This window comes from Aotus nancymaae, unplaced genomic scaffold (genome assembly GCF_030222135.1).
Source record: "Aotus nancymaae isolate 86718 unplaced genomic scaffold, 86718_ANA_hifiasm-v0.15.2.pri h1tg000122l, whole genome shotgun sequence".
NCBI lineage: Eukaryota > Metazoa > Chordata > Mammalia > Primates > Aotidae > Aotus > Aotus nancymaae.
In genome coordinates this window covers 368706-392262 of record NW_026988537.1, presented here as the reverse complement: position 1 = coordinate 392262, position 23557 = coordinate 368706, and the positions used below count along the sequence as shown (strand labels likewise).

General features: G+C 38.4%; 1 protein-coding gene and 1 pseudogene across 4 annotated transcripts in view; both read right to left on the bottom strand.

Annotated features, from left to right (window-relative positions):
* BTBD8 (BTB domain containing 8) overlaps window positions 1-23557 on the bottom strand; it is a 116432-nt gene that overhangs the window by 76609 nt on the left and 16266 nt on the right. For 3 of the 4 annotated variants that reach the window (XM_064371139.1, XM_064371138.1, XM_064371140.1), the window contains exons 3-4: window positions 16435-16628; window positions 13747-13864 (exon numbers count right to left, since the gene is read on the bottom strand). In XM_064371139.1, coding sequence (XP_064227209.1) covers window positions 13747-13864; window positions 16435-16628 — 312 coding nt within the window. Of the gene's footprint in view, window positions 1-13746; window positions 13865-16434; window positions 16629-23557 lie in introns of those variants that run through there. The other variant, XM_064371141.1, reaches the window with a different exon arrangement.
* Window positions 16691-17565, bottom strand: LOC105708785 (MICOS complex subunit MIC26-like; annotated as a pseudogene).

The following is a 23557-nucleotide window of genomic DNA, read 5'->3' as shown; positions in this document are numbered from 1 at the left end:
TACATGTTAGTCAAAACTCACCAAACTGGACTTTAAGTTGTGTGCATTTGTTTGTATATGCATTCTAACTCAACATACTTAACTATAAAAAAGAATGAAAACAAAATTTAATCAAGAAAAAAAATAACAGGCCAAGATAACTTCCCTAGCAAATTCTAATAAATATTTAAGGAAGATATAAGTTTTAAAAAGTCAATCTTACTCAAAGTAAAGAATAAAAATGAGGAAATACTTCACAGTTCATTTTATAAAGTCAACATAAGTTTGAGACCTAAACCTGACAAGGACATTACAAAAAAGGAAAATTACAGACCAATCTGTTTCATGAATATAGATGCGAAATTCCTATACAAAATATTAGCAAACTGGATCTGGCATGAAATAGAATGAATAAAACATCACAACCAAACTGAAATTATTTCAGGAATGTAACATTATTTTTTCATTCCAAATTTAAGCAATATAATTTAGCACATTAACAAAAGAATGAAGAAAAATGATGTGATCATCAAAATAGATGCAGGAAAGCATTTGACAAAATTCAACACCAATTTAGGATTTTAAAAATTTAGGCAATTTTGGCCAGGTGCAGTGGCTCATGGCTGTAATCCTGGGCGCAGTGGCTCATGTGAGGCAGGCAGATCACATGAGGCCAGGAGTTCAAGACCAGTCTGGGCAACATGGCAAAACTGTCTCTACTAAAAATACAAAAATTAGCCATGCTTGGTGGTGCATGTCTGTAGTACCAGCTACTCAGGAGGCTGAGGCATGAAAATTGCTTGAACCTAGGAGGTGCAGGTAAGAGTGAGCTGAGGTCGTGCCACTGCACTCGAGCCTAAACAGCAGAGTGAGACTCTGTCAAATAAATAAATAAATAAAATTTAGGCAATTTCAATAAAAATCTCAGAAGGCTTTTTGTAAATACTGACAAAGTGATTCCAAAATTTACAGTCATGTGTTACATAACAATGTTTGGGTCAACAAGAGACTACACACATACAAAGATGGTCCCATAAGATTATAAAGATGCTGAAAAATTTCTACCCCCTAGGGACGTCATAGCTGACACGAGGTCAAGTGTGAAGCATTACTCACATGTTCGTGGGGGTGCTGGTATAAATAAACCTACTGTGCTGCCAGCTGTATAAAAGTCTAGCATGCACAATTATGTACAGTACATAATACTTGATAATAACTATGTTACTGGCTTATGATTTTATTATACTACATATTGTTATTTTAGAGAACTCCTACTTACATATAAAAAAATGTTAACTGCTAAATAGCCTCAGGCAGGTCTTTCAGGAGGTATTCCAGGAGAAGGCGAGATAACAGCTATGTTAGGAGATGACAGCTCCATGTGTGTCAGTGGGACAAGATGTGGAGGTGGAAGACAGCAGTATTAACCCTGACTGTTAATACATAAACAGTATTAACCCTAGTAGGCCTAGGCTAATGTGTTTGCTTCTGTCTCGGTTTTTAACGAAAGTTAAAAAAAACTTAAAAATATTTTTTAAACAGAAAAAAGCTTATAGGCTGGGTGTGGTGGTTCACACCTGTAATCCCAGCACTTTGGGAGGCCAAGGCAGGTGGATCACTTGAGAACAGGAGTTCAAGACCAGCCTGGCCAACATGGTGAAACCCCATCACTAATAAAAATATAAAAAATTGGCCGGGCGCGGTGGCTCAAGCCTGTAATCCCAGCACTTTGGGAGGCCGAGGCGGGTGGATCATGAGGTCAAGAGATCGAGACCATCCTGGTCAACATGGTGAAACCCCGTCTCTACTAATACAAAAAATTAGCTGGGCACAGTGGCGCGTGCCTGTAATCCCAGCTACTCAGGAGGCTGAGGCAGGAGAATTGCCTGAACCCAGGAAGCGGAGATTGCGGTGAGCCGAGATCGCGCCATTGCACTCCAGCCTGGGTATCAAGAGTGAAACTCCGTCTCAAAAAAAAAAAAAAAAAAAAAAAAAAAATATATATATATATATATATATAAAAAATTAGCTGGGCGTGGTGGCACACTCCTACAATCCCAGCTACTTGGGAGGCAAAGGCAGGCCAATTGCTTGAACCCAGGAGGTGGAGGCTGCAGTAAGCCAAGGTGCCACTGCACTCCAGCCTGGGCAACAGAGTGAGATTCCATCTCAAAAAAAAAAAAAGAAAGAAAAGAGCATATAGAATAAGGATACAAAGTAAAAAAGCCAGATGTGGTGACTCACACCTGCAATCCTAGCACTTTGGGAGGTTAAGGCAGGAGGATCGCTTAAGTCCAGGAGTGTGAACCAGCCTGGCCAACATAGGAAAAACTTGTCTCTGCGAAAAATACAAAAATCAGCTGGGTGTGGCAGTGTGCAACTGTGGTCCCAGATACTCAAGAGGCTGAGATAGGAGGATCACTGGAGCTGGAGAGATCAAGGTGGCAGTGACTCATGATCATGCCACTGTACTCCAGTCTGAGTGACAAAGTAAGACTTCGTCTCAAAAAAAAAAAAAGGAAAAAATTTGTACAGCTATACATGTTTGTGATTAAGCTAAGTGTTATTACAAAAGAGTAAAAAAGTTTCAAAAAATTAAAGAGTTTATAAAGTGAAAAGTTACAATAAGCAAGGTTAATTGTTGAAGAAAAAGTTTTTTAAAATAAATTTCATGTGTATCCTAAGTATTTATAAAGTCTACAGTAGTATACAGTAATGAATTGAGCCCTCACATTTACCTACCACTCACTCATTGACTCACCCAAAGCAACTTCCAGCCCTGCAAGTTCCATTCACGTTAAGTAAGTGCCCTATATAGATGGGTACTGTTTATCTTTTATATCAGATATATCCTTAAGTGCCAGAAAGTAAGAAAATGCTCAACACACACATACACACACACACTCTCTCTCTCTCTCTCTCTTTCTCTCTCTCTCGGGGTAAAAGGGACACAAAAGCCACCTGAAAGAGCTCCCACAGCTAAAGTCATAACAAATTGAGAACAACAACAAAAAAAGACAAATTACAGAATACGTCAAATTATAAGCTAAAGTACAAAATAAATATCCGTGAGTCTACATTGATATACGTAAGTGCCTGAATAAATTAATATGTGGAAGAGAAAAGTTTCTTGTGCACAAGATTTCCAAATAATTTATGTAGATAATATCCCCCCTTCAAGGAGGTAGAACATTACTTCCTATCATTTAAATACGGGCTACATACAGGGACTTCCTTCCAGAGAGCACAGTCTGGAAATGGGAGGTGAGGGCAGGAGTAACTTATAGTGGAGAAACCAGATGAAAACAACCTCAGCTAGATTATTATCAAGGTTAACATAAACAGTGATGTCAGGTTGATCATATGTACACTTAATATGATGTAATGAAAATGGCCCTTGATCTTTGTGGTCTTCCTGTCCCAAACCCATAATCCACATAATTATGAGAAAAACATCAGATAAACTCCATTTAGGGGACACTTTATACCTGACCAATACTCCTCAAACTGAAATGTCATCAAAAACAACGTCTGAAAAACTATTACAGCCAGGAGGAGCCTAAGGAGACATGACAGCTAAGTGCAATGTGAGATCCAGGATTGGCTCCTCAAATAGAAAAGGACACTAGGTAAAAACCAAGGAAATCTTAATACACTATAGACTTTAGTTAATAACAATGTATTGATATTGACTCAATTGTAACAAATGTACTATACTCAAATTTATATACATAAGATGTTAACAATGAAGAACTAGGTGTGGACGTGTATGAGAATACTGTACTCTTGTCTGTAAATCTGGAACTTTCCTAAAAAATAAGGCCAATTAAGAAAAAATTAGGATTCTGCTATTACCCATAAGTATAGGACTTCCCTACCTAGAAAACTGAATAAAATATGACACTGAAAAAAGGCAGTAGAGGACTCTTGATTCCTAAGAGAAGGAGGAAAATAAATGAGGTAAGCTCTACAATCACAATGCTTTTCTTCCTAGAAGCAGTTTCTAGTCAAGGCACAGGAAGGACAAAAGAGCAGAGCCTTGAGGCTGAGCTGAGCTGAGGAAATAGATATAGGAGCCCCAAGAAGCTGAGTCAGCTGAAATTTGTGGGGCACAGTAAGATAGAAGAGGGAGTCAGGAAGAATTCTAGAAATTAGAGTAGATACTCCCTCCCTTGAGCTTTTGTCTGAATATAATTTGAGTGTGCATAAGGTAAAACTACACAAAGACAGGCAAAGAATAAAAGCCAGGGAGCTATATGGCTGACAGATATTCAAGTTCCTTCCAGCCAGAATTGAATACTTGAGGCACTAAGATCCCAGAAGCCTCAGTAGAAAGGCTTTACAACATTTAGGGCAAAGGATATTCTAGATGCGCCCTAACAAAATTTAAAAAGAAGCCTCATAAATATGAAGCTGATCCACAATAACTTAAATGCCTGCTTAAAAAAACTTAAACAATATTTTTCAAGAAAAACAATACAGTTCAAACACTCAAAAACATAATATTTACAATGTCTGGTATTTGATTAAAAAACTAGGTAATGTGAAGTAGCGGCAAAATGTGAACATTAAAAGGAGGACAATCAGTCAATATTAACAAATCCAGAAGCGACAGAGAAGATGGAATTAGCAGACAAAGCATTTTAGGGCTGAGTGTGATGGCTCACACCTGTAATCCCAGCAATTTGGGAGGCTGAGGCAGGAGGATTCCCTGAGGCCAGGAGTTCAAGACCAGCCTGAGCAATAATGTGAGAACCCATCTCTACCCCCGCAACAAAAAAAAATTTAATTAGCTGAGCATGGTGGCGAGTGCCTGTAGTCCCAGCTACTCGGGAGGCTGAGGCCAGAGGATCACTTGAGCCCAGGAGTTCAAGGTTACATAAGCTATGATCATATCACTGCACTCCAGCTTGGGCAACAGAGAGGGTTCCAAAAAAAAAAAGTACAATGGTAGACTTACACTACATTACTGTAAATAGTCTACTCCAATTAAAAGGAGATTATGAGACTAGATAATAAAAGCAAGACACAACTATTTTTGGTCTCTAAGAAATTATTTTAAATCCATTTTAAATATAAAGACAAAATTTAGAAGTAAAAGGATATAAAAAGAATACCATAAACACTAATCATAAGAAAGCTGGAGTGGCGATATTAACCAAAGTAAATTTCACAACAAGTGACGTTACCTGGGATATTACCTAGGAACTAGCAATATTTCATAATAAAAATTACTCAATTCACTATGAAGAAATAACAATCCCAAATATGTATATACCAAATAACAGAGCTTCAAAATACATGAAGCATAAACTGATAGAACTAAAAGGCGAAACAAATTTTTAATGATACTTGGAGACTTCAATACTCTATCAGTAATAGGATACGTAGATAAAAATTCAGCTAACGACATAAGACTTGAGCAACACTACCAACCAACTTTTTCACTTATAGAACACTCCACCACAGGACAACAGAGTACATATTCTTTTTAAGTACATGTGGAACATTCACTAACAGACCATATTCTGGGCCATCACAAGTTTCAATAAACTTAAACAAACTGAAATAATATAAAATATGCTCTATGAACACAATGGAATTAAACTAGAAATCAATGATGGAGAAATGTCTGGAAAATTCCCAAATAGTTGGAAATTATACCTCTAGACAACCCATGGGTAAAGAAGAAATCAAAAGGAAAGTTAGAAAATACATTTATTTGAGTGAAAATACAATATATCAAAATTTGTAGGCTGCCGCTAAGCAGTGCTTAGAAGAAAACGTTTAGCTTTTAAATGCTTATAGTAGAAAAGGAAAAAGGTTTCATATTAATGATCTAGAATTCCATCTTAAACAGCAGCATAAATTAAACCCTAAGTAAGCAAAAGGAAGAGAAAAAGTGACAGAACCTTGCTCTCTGCTCCCTCCATTCTTGTGCAGCACCAGCCACGCCCCTGAGACACTATGGTGAAAGTGAAGCCCAGAGTAAATGGATTTGGCTGTACTGGGTGCCTGATAACCAGGGCTGCTTTTAACTCTAGCAAAGTAGATGCTGTTATCATCAATGACCCCTTCACTGACCTCAACTACATGGTCTACATGTTTCAGCAGGATTCCACCCATGGCAAGTTCCACGGCATCGTCAAGACTGAAAATGGGAAGCTTGTCATCAATGGAAATCCCATCACCATCTTCCAGGAGCAAGGTCCCACCAAAATCAAACAGGATGATGCTGGTGCTAATTATGTTATGGAGTTCACTGGCATCTTCACTACCAAGGAGAAGGCTGGGGTTCACTTAGAGGGCAGAGCCAAAAGGGTTATCATCTTTGTCCTTTCAGCCAATGTTCCCATGTTTGTGATGGGCATGAACCATGAGAAGTATAAAAACCTCAAGATCATCAGCAATGTCTCTTGTACCACCAACTGCTAAGCCCCCTGGCCAAGATCATTCATAACAACTCTGGCATCATGGAAGGCATCAAAATCATAGTCCATGCCATCACTGCCACCCAGAAGACTGGGGATGGCCCCTCTGGGAAACTGTGGTGTGATGGCCATGGGGCTCCCCAGAACATCATCCCTGCATCTACCTACTGGTACTGCCAAGGCTATGGGCAAGGCCATCCCCAAGCCAAACAGGAAGCTCACTGGTGTGGTCTTCCATGTCCCTACTGCCAACCTGTTAGTCATAGACCTGACCTGCTCTCTGGAGAAACCAGCCAAATGTGATGACATCAAGAAGATGGTATAGCAGCATCAGAGGGGGCTCTCAAGGGCATCCAGGGCTATAATGAGCACCAGATTGCCTCCTCCAACTTTAACAGTGACACCCAGTTTCCATCTTCAATGCTGGGGCTGGCACTGCCCACAATGACCACTTTGTCAAGTTCATTTCCCAGCATGACAATGAATTTGGCTACAGCAACAGGGTGGTGGACCTCATGGTCCACATGGCCTCCAAAGGGTAAGCGCCCCCAGACCACCAGCCCCAGCAAGAGCATGAGAGGAAAAGAGAAGCATTCAATTGCTGGGGAGTCCCTGCCACACTCAGTCCCCCACCACACTGACAATCTTCCCTCCTCACAATTTGTACACCAACCCACTGAAGAGGAAGGGGCTTCAGGGACCCTGACAATCAAATGCATATTTAATACACTAAGTTTGCTATAGTTTTTATTTTTCTGTAAAAAAGGACAAAGACCTCAGAGTATGATTGAGCCTATTTGAACAGATAAAATTACACTTGCTGCCAAAGCAAGCACAGAATTAAAAAACATTAAGTAATCTGTAATTCTTTCCTTAAAAATGGAAAGCCATATTTTAAAAACTTTTTAAAATTATAAAAACATTATGTTTGTAGTTAAACTTCAATATAGAATTGGATAAAGTAAAAATTTTAAGTTCTCACCCTGATTCTTTGTTTACTTCAATTCTATGATATAGAAATAACCACTGTTAGTGGTTTACTGGATGTCTGCCAGGCCTTTTTTCCATGGCAGTCTTTTCTATCACACTGTTGAATATTAATATATAATCCATTTAATCCTCAGTACTTCATTAATTTCTTTGTGAATCCCAATCTCAGCACCATAATACCTGGCAAATAATAAGTGCTTTTTTTTTTTTTTTTAACAATTATTTCTTACTTTATCTGACTATGGCTAGTGGTAAAGATATGTGATCATACAGCATGTCATGATTTATATGTGTGGCAGTCATGAGAATATACCCTTCTAATCTTTGACTGCATAATAACCAATAGCTACAGCACTCTTAAGTTTATTCCACCTGGGTCACACCACCTTCTCATAAGCTATTTCCTGACAGTGACTGAACCCAGCAAGAATAAGGCAGGTCTAGCCCTAGAAAACAGGGGCTTCTCTGATGGGTGCCTTTGGCATGGGAACTTTCCAATAATGGTCTTATCCAGCTTTTCTTAGAACTCCACTGCAGTCTAAGATGTTTCTATCCAACCTAACCTCCTTCTCTTTCTCCTTCACTCAGAGTCAAGTCATCGTTGCAGTCTAGCAGCTCTGTTTTCTCTGGCTTTTTCCCTATGTTCTCTCACATGCATTTAGCCTAATACATTTCTTCAAAGTCTAATCCCATCTTTGTGCCTACTTCTCAGAAGACTTGAACACAGCATGTCAGTCATTTCCATTTTAGTAAAATTAAAAGCATCTAAGGCTTAAACAATTACCCTGACCTTAAAACAGAAACTTAGAAAACATTCCTACCTAATTAGGACACATGCCTCAGGTTAAAAAATAATGCTGTAGATGGTATGGTGTATTAAAAATCTTTGCCAAATATTTTATTGTCTAACATGCCAAAAACTATTTTCTCCTTTTGATTCAGTTTAATTTCAACTGCTAATGCTGCTCTGGCTCTATCAAGATGCCCTAATTTCTGCCTTGCTGCTGCTTTAGTACACCGCTATTCAGTACTTCCTAATGTTACCTGAACTAGATTCACTACTCCAGGCAGAATAATGGCCTGGATTATGCAGAGAAGCTCTAGAGAAGGAAATTTTAGTAGGACTAATTTTTAAAGTATTCTTACTTCAAGTTTTTTTTTTTTTTTTGCTTTAGTTCCACACAACTGAGTAAAGGTTAAATCCACAGTAGTGAATCTAAATTTTTGGAGTAGTCACTACTAACCATTTCACTTCTTAGCAAATACTTTAGAGAACACAACTTTGTAAAAGCAAAGTTAACCTCTTGAGAATTTTTGGACATCCATTGGCTATAGCTTTCATAGGACTGGCCTTTCCGAAATTAAGTACAGTGGATATCCTATTAACAATACAATTTGAACTAATAGTTGTTTAGTTAATCAAAAAAATGGGGAATTAAAAAAACTATTTCTGTATCCTATAATCATTTTATTCAAACTTAAGAAGAAATATGCATTAATTCACAAATCTTTTATCATAAGACCCATCTTTTTTTTTTTAACACAGGTTCACCGATATGAGCCTCATTCTCACAAAAGCAATACACATATACCCTATGATATCTAGTTTGATTTTAATATTTTTTGAGACAGGGTCTTGTTCTGTTGCCAAGGCTAGAGTACGATGGCACAATCATGGCTCACTGCAACCTCAAATTGCTAGGCTCAAATGATCCTCCCACCTCAGCCTCCCAATTAGCTGAGACTACAGGTGTACACCACCATACCCAGCTAAATTTTTTTGTAGAGACAGGGTCTCACTTTGTTGCTTAGGCTGGTTTCAAACTCACTTTGTTGCTTAGGCTGGTTCAAGGGATCCTCTGGTCTCAGCTTCCTAGAGTGCTGGGATAACAGGTGTGAGCCACTGCACTTGGCCCAACAGCAATTTTTAAAGTGCCTTTCCCTTATTAAATCCTTTGGAAGCACTCACCTGAGTTTCAACTGAAACAATAACTTTTCTCTTTCATACTTAACATGTCATTGACTTATATTCATTGTCATCAAAATAATAGATTCAAATGGCATAAGCAGGCTTGGGAACAACAAACCCAAATGACTCCTGAAAGACATTTTAGACTTGCAGGTCCCTGTGGTATATTTGTCTCTGCTTTTTTGTTGTCTTATATAAAAACAGGTCACTTAACCACATTTAGGCCATGGTTTGCTGACCCCTGATATGAGACAAGCTAGAATAGGCAACATATGTGCCTGTCTTACAGATATCTATTACATACTTACAGCAACTAACATTTACTTTTGAAAGCTTACAATGTGCCAGGTACTACGCTAAGTGCTTCATGTGCATTATCTGATTCAATCTTCACAGCCATCCCATGGTATAAATTCTACTACTATTCCTTTTACAGATAAAGAAATTGAAACTTGGCGAGATTAAGTAACTTCCCAACAATTAATAAGTGGTAGAATTTTAAAAATAAGTGGTGGAATCATAATCTAAATGCAAAAAGACCAATTTCTGAATTACTAAACCATACCACTTCTGTAAAAGCTTTTAGCTTTTCAAGGACATACAGCGCAATGATCTTAGAACACAGTGCTAATTTACAAAATATTCATAGAGAAATTAAAGGAAGATTCGACATCTTAATCCAATGAGTGAATGTCTAATGGTATATAATCAGCCACTGATAAGAAAGGTATTCTGGAACAGACACCAGATTTTCAGTGTCACAAAGCTAAAGTTAGGAATGATGGGGCCACGCGTGGTGGTTCATGCCTATAATCCCAGCACTCTGGGAGGCAGAGGTGAGCAGATTACTTGAGGTCAGGAGTTCAAGACCAGACTGGCCAACAAGGTGAAACCCCATCTCTACTAAAAAAAATACAAAAATTAACCAAGTGTAGTGGTGGGTGCCTGTAATCCCAGCTACTTGGGAGAATGAGACATGAGAATCGCTTGAACCCAGAGGGCAGAGGTTGCAGTGAGCCGAGATTGTGACACTGCACTCCAGCCTGGGCAGAGGAGCAAGATTTTGTCTCAAAAAAAAAAAAGGCCAGGCGAGGTGGCTCACGCCTGTAATCCTAGCACTTTGGGACGCCGAGGTGGGTGGATAACCTGAGGTCAGGAGTTCAAGACCAGCCTGGCCATCATGGTGAAACCCTATCTTAAAAAAAAAAAAAAAAAGAAAATAAAAAAAAAAGGAATGACTGCTCTGCTTTTTCAACAAGGAGAATTTTAATTATGGAACACAGAAGTGCAACAAATTATCTTAAAAATGTAACAGTCTCTTTCATAAAACATTAAAATAATAAATTACATTAAAAAATGGGAAATCAGCAATGGAGTGGGTCAGGCAGATACTTAGAGGTAGACTGAAGGTGACAGGAGGAAATACAAGCAGAAAGAAATGTACAATATCCAGATGGTATTCATATGGTAACTGAGAGCATTTTGGGCAGGAAGATAATGTTACAGAGGTCCACGACAAGGGGTATTGTGCAATAGTATCCCAGGATACGAAATTCAGAAAAGTAGTAACATAACTAACTAATGGAATCCATGAAGGCTAATCAGGTAGTAAGCCCACTGAGTGCTCAGTAACAACTATAATTTAATTCTCACAATCACCTTATGAGATAGAGACTGTTATAATCCCCATCTCTGATAAGGATGCTGAAACACAGAATGAATCGTTAAATGACTTACCCAAATTCACACAGCTAATAATAGTGGACATGGAATTAAAATCCGTACAGATTGTTCCCCACAGTCCACATACTCTTAACCACTCTGTTACAAATGATTTCTTTGGCTTAGTTGTGCCACTGCAAGCAAGTGACTGGCATCAGACTGTCTTTCAGCATAGAAAGTGTTCCAGGCACTGGGCCGAAGATCATGGTAAAGCATGGACAGAGCAACTGGAGAGACTACCTTGGAAGAACTGTGTTAACAGGGATGTTGCTGAGGAAGTAACTTGAGCATGAGAGAAAGATTAGCTTAATAGAAGACTATACCAATTTGGGCACATTAGCAAACTAAAGTTTTAAAAATGTTGATAGCTAAACTGAATACAATTCCAGTCATAAATCCTGGTCCTTTGTAAGTATTTGTATTGAACTTTTAAGATATGAGTATGTGGCCGGGCATGGTGGCTCACACATGTAATCCCAGCACTTTGGGAGGCTGAGGTGGGTGGACTGCCTGAGCTCAGGAGTTCGAGACCAGCCTGGGCAACGTGGTGAAACCCATCTTTACTAAAATACAAAAAATTAGCTGGGTGTAGCAGTGTGCGCCTATAGTCCCAGCTATTTGGGAGGCTGAGGCAAGAGAACTGCAAGTACACGGGAGGCAGAGGTTGCAGGGAGGCGGAGGTTGCAGTGAGCCAAGATCACGCCACTGCATTCCAGCATGGGCAACAGAGCAAGACTCCGTCTCAAAAAAAAAAAAAAAAAAAATATATATATATATATATATATATGAGTATATATAATTAAAAAATTAAAGCAGCCATATTACAAAAGGATTTTTAGCCACACCACTAGAAGAATGCTGACAATGATCATCTAGAATAAGAAGTAATTGAGAAAGTCCCAATGTTGGGCTTTAGATGAATGTGTTCTCTGAACTACTGACATAATATTCCTTAAACTACATAATAAAATTAGTATGTACTATAAACAGAGAGATGTTTGAGTCTGGACTAGCAAGGTAATCTTGTAATTTAGAATTTGCTATTCTAACTTACCTAAGGGAAAGAAAGTAGGAAAACTTACTGCCTTTCTAGTTAATATGAATTTCTTTTTTACTGTTAGGTTAACAAGACAAACCAGAAATGTGAGCAAGAGCTGACCTGGAATACAAACCTAATATTCTAGATCCAGCTCCTAAAACACAGTCCTGTTAGTTCACTGTCAGGCAGCACACAGGGAAAGGCCAAATACAGGCACTGTTTGAGGACATATTGCAAATGGTCACAGGGTCCTGCCTTCTCTGTATGACAGTAATAGCTTTAGGGCTCTATGACTTTGGTAGGATGCCCATATGGTCTAATGAAAAACCTGGACACAAAATAAAATTAATTTTTAAAATAAAATTGTGTTGGTCAAAAAAAAAAAAAAAAAAGACAGAGACATACACCCACACCCACACCATGATTTAGGAAATACACCCATAGTATGGAAAATATAATGACCAATCTACATTATATTCTGAATTTTATAATATTTAATGCAGATTTCATAAGAATTAGGAAAATGTATGTATGTACATTTACAAAGTACATATTCCCAGAGAGAACAGTTCAAATTCTGAATAGTAAATAGTCTAGTTCAGACTAGCAATCCTTGGGTTGTATTGCTGGCAAAACCAGCATGATTTCTAAGAGTACAAATATTACCACTATTTGTCTTGACAGATTACTGTAGCCTAAACCCACTGCTAATTTCATTAAGAGCTGTGCACCCCTGAACCTAGAAGATTACTTCTTGCCACTGCAAATACTCTGGTTCTTCCTCTTCAGGAACACCAGAATAACTTCTCATCAACATTCTATTTAAAACACAAAAGTCTCTGTCTGGGTTCCTTAGTTTTCTGGTTCAGATTCTAGTCCATAGTAAGGCCCAGCTGTATTTTTTGCCCTTGAGTTCCAAAAGATAATATGTATTTCTTATTAAATTTTTTTCTGCTTTTAAGCAGATTTTGGTTACTTGCAATCAAAGAGCCTGACTAAAACAGGCAGCAGGCTTTAATTTGAAATCTAAAAGCCTGGAATGTCTAAGCAACCCAATTCTGAAGCAGAACAATGGATTTTAAAAAGTACATTGAAATATCTCCTAATCAATGCTATTCATGAGTATCATCTATTTTGAATCACAGAATCTGAGCCAAACTGCATTCAGAGAAAATACATGTCATTCATGTAGAAATAATACTTCTCAATACTATAATGCCTATAAAATTAAAAATTACATTTAACTACATTTTCTGTGACAGTGGCTTCCAAATCTATTTTAGGCAGCAGAACATTTTCTTCTAATAAAATCTTAGGTTCATGACAAATGCAGAGCATAGATGAGATCTGCTCTGGCAGAAACATATATATGCACATGTCTGGGTGGGCCCATGCGTGCATTTGTGAAAACGTTGCAGAAAACCTTGCCTGATGGCCAACCTGTTCCCCTGTTAGAGACTCCCCCTGAGGAATCACAGTGGAACCCCTTTGGCCTTCATGGAACCCCTGTGGCCTGTGTGAATCAGAGCTTGAAAACCACTGTGCTGGAAAGAGACAGCTGCCCTTCCACACTCTACAGCCACAACCAAGACACTAAATCAGTCGTGTCTATTTACCTGTGAGCTTTAAAACGTTTTCCATCAACAAAAAAATCAATATCTGAGCAACAAGGTTTCACATAAAGCTTCAATAAATCTTCTCCTAATTCAGATGCAGGCTCCAAGTCATAATTATCTTTAAAAAAGAAAAACAAGACTAAAAAATAGTTTAACATTACAAACATCCAAAAATTGTCTTCTATTATTAGCAAGAAGTTTCCCACATAATTCTCTCAATTAGTTGGAATATTTAAGTGGTAAATTAAAAATAAAACAAAACGTTTAAATCATCTACACTTTCTCCTTTGAAATACACATTTCTACTTACATGTAAATAAAGATATAGTCATGCATTGCGTAATAACAGTCATGCATCCCTTAATGACAATTCTGAGAAACATGTTGTTAGCTGATTTCAATGCTGTGTGAACATCAGAGTGTACTTACCCAAACCTAGATGACATAGCTTATTACACACATAGGCTATATGGTGTAGCCTATTGCTCCTAGGCTATAAACCTGTACTGCATGTTACTGCAATGAATAGTGTTGGCAACTGTAACACGATGTTAAGTAGTTGTGTATGTAAACATATATAAACACAGAAAAGGTACAGTAAAAATCTGGTATCATAATCTTATGAAACCTCTGTCACATATGTGGTTGAATATGAAGCTCAAAAATATTACAAAATACCATTTACATAAGGGGTAGAAAGATGACACATCAGTAAAAACGACTGAGAAATGACCAAAAAGGAAAATCAAGAAAGCATGGTGTCACAGAAAGCAGAAGTTTCAAGGCGGGCAGTATTAACAACATGAAAGGCTGCAAAGAGGTTAATAAGATGTAGACGAAAAACGTCTGTTAAGCTGGCAACTGGGAGGTTACTGATGAATGTGGGGATTTTACATGGAGTGATGGAGTATAGTCAAAAGGCAGAGGGCTGAGGGGTAAATAAGCTCTTTTCACTTAAACTCACAACTTGTTTGGCCACTTTAAAGGGTTGCCACAGAGCCATGGCAGAGCTCTAGACAAGAGTAGGAAAACTGGATTTCAAATATCAGCTCTGTAATTGCTCTGTGTGATCTTGGGAAAGTCTCTTACGCTCCCTCAGTCTTAGGGTCCTATCTGGGTCTTATTGATAAAATCAGTCTGTAACACTTCTTAGGGTTTTATGAGACTAAATTAAATAAAGCATACAAATGGATCTACCTCAAAGCCTAGAATGTCTATTCATTCACTCATAATTAGATATAGTGACTGTAATATAACAGGAAACTAACCAGGATAGATTGGGTGAGCAATTATTGCTTTACACACCAGTAATAAGATCCTTTAACCCAACGAATATTTTCAAATACAGTCAATTCTGCTCTAACGCTTGTTTTGAAAAAAATGAGTTTGATCCAATACAATTCATGTATTAGGGAATAATTTGAACATAAGATGAATTTTCCATTTGCTTAGGTGCAAACTTCACACAAGAAACACTAGGCTAATGCAGAAAGCTACACTTGGCTGAACTGAGCCATGCATACACACACATGCACACCTAAATATCTACCAGATACCTCAGTTTGCTGCATGTGTTATGAGCCACACCCATCTGCATCTGCTTTTATAAATTCCCATCTGACTTCAGACAACTATTAAGAGACACTTTTCTTTGAACATTTTTATGTTTCAGCATGGTCTGACCTTTCTGAGCAGAGCACCAGTAAACTTGGTTAAAGGATGGTTAAACAGCAAACATGCCTTGGAAACTAGAGATATCTATTACTCCAGAAAAATTTAGAAACTTTCCTCCCCTGGAGGCCATTTTCTTATATTCCAGGGTAGGGAAATTACCTTCTCCTCCCCTCCCAAAGATTTACCTTCCAAAGTAAAGGTCTGTCTGTCTCTGGAGAAGAGAATGGGAAGATCTGCCAGCAATCTGTGAAAGCTTAAAGGGTCCTAATTTTGGTGTTCCTCTTCTGTGGTGTGATCCCACTGCATGAGCTGGGTAACATCAGGCCCTCACTGCATTGCCTCACAGAGTTTAGGAGCTGGCACTAAGATGCTCTGCGAGTGACAAATGGTCTGTTCTCTGATCCAGGGACCTCAGATTTCCTGTCAGAACCTTTTTCTATGCATACATCCATTCTTAATACTCTCTTCCCAACAATTCACAGCAACTCACAAGCTGCAATCCTTTGGAAATCCACTTCTACAAGCAAACTTCAGGTCTTTTTCATGATAAAATGCTATTATGTATTATAATACCTATGTATTTCTTAACTACTTAACATGCATAAAACTAGGCTACCATTTTTATTAGGGTATTATTTTTATTAATGTGTCATGGTAAAGTTTTGTGTAACAGCAATTTCTGTGTGGCACAGTGTTTTTAAGGAATGCATATATTGTCTTGTAACAGAACTGACTCTGCTCAAGCTTCTTTACTGGTGTAGATTATACTAAGGACAATAACATAGAGGCGTAGTGGCTAAAAGGAGAATTGTGAGTTATGTATGGATTTATTCATAATAACCGTATCTGCAACTACTTGGGAAAACCTGGAGTTAACAATACTGTTTTCAGTTCTCCATGCTTACATAAAAAAAAAAACAGTAAAGCATGTTTTTGAAGTATGCTTTTCTCTAACTGTATCAGAATATGGTTATTTTCATGGCTATAAATAAAGCTCCATAAAAAATACCTCACCATTGGAAATTAAATCATCTCTGTCACTCATATCCTCTGGAATTTCATGCTTCTGAAGAGAACAATCCGATGAGTTCTTAGACTTTGGAAAATTGATGTCAAGTTGCTTTTGTGATATCCCAATCTCCACTATCTTTTTCCTAAGAATTTCCTCTTCATAGTTTTTTATGTTTCTGTTTGATGAATATATAACCCTAAAAGACAAAATATAAAATACTAATTAAATAATATTGGTGATTCTTTTTTTAACTTGGGTTTTAATTATGTACATAAATAGCAACATAAGAACAAGGAGTTCTAAGGCTTGTACATTATCTCTAGGTGAAAGGGTTTCAGATTAGTTTGCTTGTAGGATAGTATCACCCAAGATAACACAGTTCCGGTCTAGTTTGTCCTGAAGAAGAAAGCCAATTTAATACATTCAATACTGACTTCTCTGCCATTTTTCTGTAGAAATACTGATTTATTCTATGGCGTTTCCAATGTTTACCTATAACTGATTAAGATGGGCAGAGCCTGGAATTTTCTACTTAGTTCCAGGTGAATTCTTCACATTTCCTGGCTTTTGAAAGTTCTCCTTCCACAAATCTTCTATGAGGACATATCCTCATAAACCTGTCATATAATCTCTCCCCACTGACCTGGGCAAACACGATGGCTTGCTGTGGATCATTGTGTATAATAGAGGGAGGCAGCTAATCCCATTAAACCAGGCAGATACATTAGCTTCTTTATTTTTGAACCTCTAGCCAAAAGGAATACAATAAGGCCAGCAAAACCAGTAACACCAAGTCTTGGAAAAAATCCAGGTGGTGCATTTTGGAGACAGTCATAGCTGTCTAACCCACACTGAACCAAACTTTGTATCTTGGGCTTAGTTTGGGAGTACGTTTCCTGACACCAGCTTGTGTGTGCCTCACAGTAGTGTTGGAGCTGTGAGATGCTTTCTTCAAGCAGGCTCCTTGATTCCTCCACATACTTCAATTGACCCTCAGGAACTGAGTAGAGTGAAAGCTCATCAAACTTCATGGAATTTTTGGGAGGTGAGTCCTTTTTTGGTGCAGCATAGACTTTGTAGGTGAACAAGATCAGGCTGGCTGGCCCCACGGACCTCTGAATTACATTGAACATGTCACTGGCAGTGGTGGCTCTGGCCATATTGGTGATTCTTAAAAAGAAACAATGCTAGTATCCTTAGTGTGCCACTTTCATATATAATATTAAACCTTCTTAATTTGGACTAACTGTAGAAAGGTAAATCTAAAACAGCAGAAGCAGGCTGGGCACGGTGGCTCACACCTGTAATCCCAGCACTATGGAGGCCGAGGCGGGCAGATCGCTTGAGGTCAGGAGTTCAAGGCAACCCTGGCCAACATGGCGAAACCCCGTATCTACTAAAAAAAAACACAAAAATTAGCTGAGCATGGTTGCAGGCACCTGTAAGCTACTTGGGAGACTGAGACATGAGAATCTCTTAAACCCAAGAGGCAGAGGTTGCAGTGAGTTGAGATCGTGCCACTGTACTCCATCCTAGGCATTAGAGCAAGACTCCATCTCAAATAATAATAATAAAATAAAACAGCAGAAGTCAGGTACAATGGCTCATGCCTGTAATCCTAACACTTTGGGAGGCCAAGGCAGGAGGATTGTTTGAGTTCAGAAGTTCAGACTAGCCTGAGGAACACAGTGAGACCTCCTCTTTACAAAAAATTTAAAAACTTAGCAGGGCATGGTGGCATGCACCTGTACTTCCAACTACTTGGGTGGCTGAGGTGGGAGGATCATTTAAGCCCTGCAGGTCAAACTGCAGTGAGCTGTGACCATGCCGCTGCACTCTGGTCTGGGCGATAGAGTGAAATCCTGTCTCAAAAATAAATAAAAATTAAAAATAAACAGCAGAAAGTTTGAAAAGTAGTCTATAAAAATGTTAAATGTTAAAAAGCAATATATAATGCCAGAAATGGGAATTGCCCAAAACATGGCTGCCACCTGCTGCCCACAGTGAGTGCCACCTCACCCCTGGGCCCTTCAATGCCTCTGTTTCCCCTTGGAGGACTATGTGGCAAGTGAAGCCTCCCAGGGTCCTGGTGAGAAGTATGTCTGTAGGAGTTATCATGGGTATTTCAGGAGCTGTCTTCATGTGAATTTTGTCACGCATCAGTAAAATTACTCCATAGATTTGCTTGGAAGGCATTGCGTTTACCAAGATGGCTGGAGCCATGTGAATGGGCATAAATGGCTAAGGTCTGGCAACCATCGATGTCAAGTATCCATGCACCTGGCCTGAGTTGATCCCTCTGCCCTTCAGGGCTTGTGATATGAGATACTGAAAATGACAACTCAGAATATTCCTGAGAAAGAACTACCCTGTGATGTAGAAGTAACTCAGGATTAGAAAACTAAACATTGTATGTTCTCACTCATAAGTGGGAGCTAAGCTATGAGGATGGAAAGACAAAAGAATGATACAATGGACATTGGAGATTGGTGGGGGAAAGGGTGGAAGGAGGGTGAGGGATAAGACTACAAATTAGGTACACTGTATACTGCTCGGGTGATGAGTGCAAATAGAAATCACGACTAAAAAGCTTATTAATTTAACCAAACACCACCTGTTCCCCCACAAACCTATGGATATAAAAACAAAACAAAAACAAAAAATAATAATGCCAAAAAATTAGAAAATCTAGGCCAGGCGCAGTGGCTCACACCTGTAATCCCAGCACTTTGGGAGAACAAGGTGGGCGGATCACCAGGTCAGGAAATCAAAACCATCTGGCTAACATGGTGAAACTCCATCTCTACTAAAAATACAAAAATAGCCAGGCGTGGTGGCACGCACCTGTAATCCAAGCTACTCAGGAGGCTGAGGCAGGAGAATCACTTGAACCCAGGAGGTAGAGGTTGCAGTGAGCCAAGATTGCGCCACTTCACTCAAGCCTGGGCAACACAGCAAGATTCCATCTCAAAAAATAATAATAATTTGATAATCTAGATGAAATGGACAATTCCAGGAAAGACACAAACTACCAAACCTGACTCAAGAAGAAACACAGCATCTGAGTAGACCTACAACAAGTAAAGAGATTGAATTAGCAATCAAAATCTTCCCTCAAAGAAAAAACAGAACCAGATAGCTTCACCGGTAGATTCTACCAAATATTTAATAACACCAATCCTTCACAAATATTTCCAGAAAACAGGAGAGGAAGGAACACTTCCCAACGCATTCTATGAGGTCAGTATTACCAACACAAAAGCAGACAGAGGCATCACAAGGAAAGAAACACACAGGCTGACATCCTTATTAATGTAAATGAGAAACCCTCGGCCGGGTGCGGTGGCTCACGCCTGTAATCCCAGCACTTTGGGAGGCCGAGGTGGGTGGATCACGAGGTCAAGAGATTGAGACCGTCCTGGTCAACAAGGTGAAACCCCGTCTCTACTAAAAATACAAAAATTAGCTGGGCATGGTGGCGCGCGCCTGTAGTCCCAGCTACTCGGGAGGCTGAGGCAGGAGAATTGCCTGAACCCAGGAGGCGGAGGTTGCGGTGAGCCGAGATCACGCCATTGCGCTCCAGCCTGGGTAACAAGAGTGAAACTCCGTCTCAAAAAAAAAAAAAAAAAAAGGAAAAAAAGAAAAATCCACAGCTGACATCATATTTTAATGGTAACTGAAAGTTTTCTTTAGAAGATCATCAAGGATGTCTGTTCTTCTCACTTCTATTCAACATTTTATAGGAGATTTTAGCCAGGGTAATTAGGCAAGAAAAAGAAAAGGCATCATTGCATGGTAAAGAAATAAGTTAAGCTATCTTTATTTGTAGATGACAAATTTGTATACATAAAATCCTTGGAAATCCACAAAAAAACTACTAAACAAGTTCAGCAAGGTTGCAGGATACAAGACCAACATGTAAAAATCAATTATGTTTTTATATACTAGCAATGAACAATCAAAAATGAAATTAGAAAATAATTCAATTTACAACAGTATTCTAAAAAATAAAAATATCAGAAATACATTTAACAAAAAAAGTACAAGACACTCATTGAAAGCTACAAAACAATGTTGAAAGCAATTAAATAAATGGAAACACATTTCATGTTCATGGATTAGATAACAATATTGTTAAAACAGTAGTACTTTCTGAATTGATCTACAGATTAAATGTAATCCTTATTAAAATTCAAGCTGACTTTTTTTTCCCAGAAATTGACAAGCCAATCCTCAAATTCAAATGGAAATACAAGGGATCCAGAATAGCCAAAACAATCTTGCAAAGAACAAAGTTGGATGATTCACACTTCTCAATTTTCTAAGCTTCCTACAAAGCTACAGTAGTCAAGACTGTGTGGTACTAGTATAAGGATAGTGGATGTATAGATCAATGGAATAGAACTGAGTCTAGAACATATATATATGGGCAACTAATTTTTGACAAGGGTGTCCAGACAATAATGCAATGGGGAAAGAACAGTCTCCCCCACAAATAGTGCTGAGACAACTGAACATCCAAATGCAAAAGAATGAAGTTAGACCCTAACCTCATACCATATACAAAAATTAACTCAGATTAGATTAAAGACCTAAGTAGAAAAGCTAAAAGTATAAAACTGTTATAAGTAAACATAGGCATAAATCTTCATGACCTTGGATTAGGCAATGGTGTCTTAGATATGATACCAGAAGCACAGAGACAAAAGAAAAGATAAAGTGGAAATCGCAGAAATTAAAGATGTCTGATTTCCAGAATACCCTAAAAAAGAACCCACAGAATGAAAGAACACTTCTGCAAATCATGTCTGATAAGAGTCTACTGTCCCAGTATAGACAGAGAACTCTTAAAACATAACAGTATAAAGAGAAATAGTTCAATTTTAAAATGGGCAAAGGATGTGATTAGTTTTCCAAATATGTAAAAATGACTGACATGCATACAAAAATTGCTCAATATCATTAGCTATCATGAGAATGCAAATGAAAACAGTAAGATGCCACTTCACATCCACTAGGATAGGTATAATTTTTTTTTAAAAAACCCAGATAACATGTTAAGAATATGGAGAAATTGGAAACTTTGTACATGCTGGTGGTAATGTAAAATGGTACAGCCATTTTGGAAAAGAGTCTGTCTGTTCCTCAAAAGGTTAAACAGAGTTACTATATGAACCAGTAATTCCACTCCTAAGTATGTAATACAAGAGGCTTGAAAATGTACGTTCACACAAAAATGTATATATAAATGTTCAAAGCAGATTTATTCATAGCAGTCAAAAAGTTGAAGTAACCCAAAAGCCTATCATCTGATGAATGGGCAAACAAAATATAGTATATCCATATGTAGGGGGGATTAGGTAACATAGCAGGTCTGACTGCTATACCTTGAAAGATTTATTTACAAGCTTGGCCCTTGGCTGGTATCTGGAAACATGGATTTGGGTGGTGTTCTTGGCATTCTCTAAATGTAAAGGTGGCTCACTATGCCTAAATTGTTTATACAAGCAATAGTTTATGCTGAACACTGACTTTCCTCCTGGGAGTCTCAAATTTGGGTACACATTGGGCAGGAGTACCTACATGACCAATTCCCGATAAAAAACCCTGGGCAATGAGCTTCTAATGAGCGTCCCTTGTTGCCAACATTTCAGAAGCATTGTCACAACTCATTTTTGGGGAAATTAAGTGTGTCCTCTGTGATCTCACTGGGAGAGGACCCTTAGAAACTGGTTCCTTGATTTTCATGAACTTTGCCCCACACAGCTTTTCCTTTTGTTTCCTTTCTTTGTAAATCATAGCATTCAGTATGACTATATGCTGAGTACTGTGAGTCCTCTCAGCAAATCACCAAACCTGAGGATGATCCTAGTGACCCCTGATCTATCATATAATAAAATATTCAGCCATAAAGGGACTGAAGTATTGATACATGCCACAACATAGATGAACTATGAAAATATCATGTCAAGTTTAGAAAGCCAGACATAAAAGGCCATATACTCTATGATTCCATTTATATGAAATGACCAGAATAGGCAAATCCATAAAGACAGAAAGTAGGTTGTTTGCCAGGGGCTGGGTGTAGGAGGAAATAGGGGTGACTGCTAATGGCTATGGGGCTTCTTTCTGGGATAATAAAGATATTCTGGAATTAGTGATGTTGGTGGCACAACATTGTGAATATATTAAACCACTGAGCCATATATTTAGAAGGGTGAATTTTATACTATGTGAAAATTATATCCATTAAAAAAAGAGTAGATGGGAGGAAAGGAATTGGTGAGAGTGTGATAGATAATTCTCGAGGAGCTTTGATGTGAAAAGGAGCAGAGCATTAGGGTATTAGCTGGTAGAGTATTAGCTGAAAGTAAAGTCAGGTCAGGAAAAAGTTATTTTTTAGGTGGGGGAGAAAATACCATGCTTAAGTGAGGAGATCTAAGACAGAAGAAATTTTCTGTGGAAAAATGAAAACTGCTAGAACAATGTTCTTGACTAGGTGAAAAGGAATAAGATGAGATCTGGTGGACAAACAGAGGATTTGATTTTAGAAGTACTGACAGTTCATCAGTAATAACAGGGAGGAAAGTAAAGCATATAGGTACAGACACAAGTAGGTGAACTGATATGGAAGAAGTTTGTAAAAGTTCTCACTGCTTTGAGTTTATCAGTGAAATAGAAAGGAATGTCATCAAAAGTGAGAATGAAGAGGAATAGCTGAAGGTTCAGGAAACAGGAAGTATAAAATAATACTCCAGGAAAGTGGGAACTCAAATAGGACTAGGGAAATATAGGTGATTGGCCACATGCTATGGCTCATGTCTATAACCTCAGCACTTTAGGAGGCTGAGGCGGGAGGATCGCTTAAGCTTAGGAATTCTAGACTAGCCTGGGCAACACAGCATGACCCCATCTCTATAAAAACTAGAAAACTTAGCTGGGTGTGGTGGCATGTACCTGTAGTCTGTAGTCCCAGCTACTTGAGAGGATCACTTGAGTTGAGGTGTTCAAGGTTACAGTAAACTATGATTGCACCACTGTACTCCAGCCTGGGCAACAGAATAAAACACCATCTCAAAAAAAAAAAAAAAAAGAAATAAGAAAAAAAGAAAAAGGAAATATAGG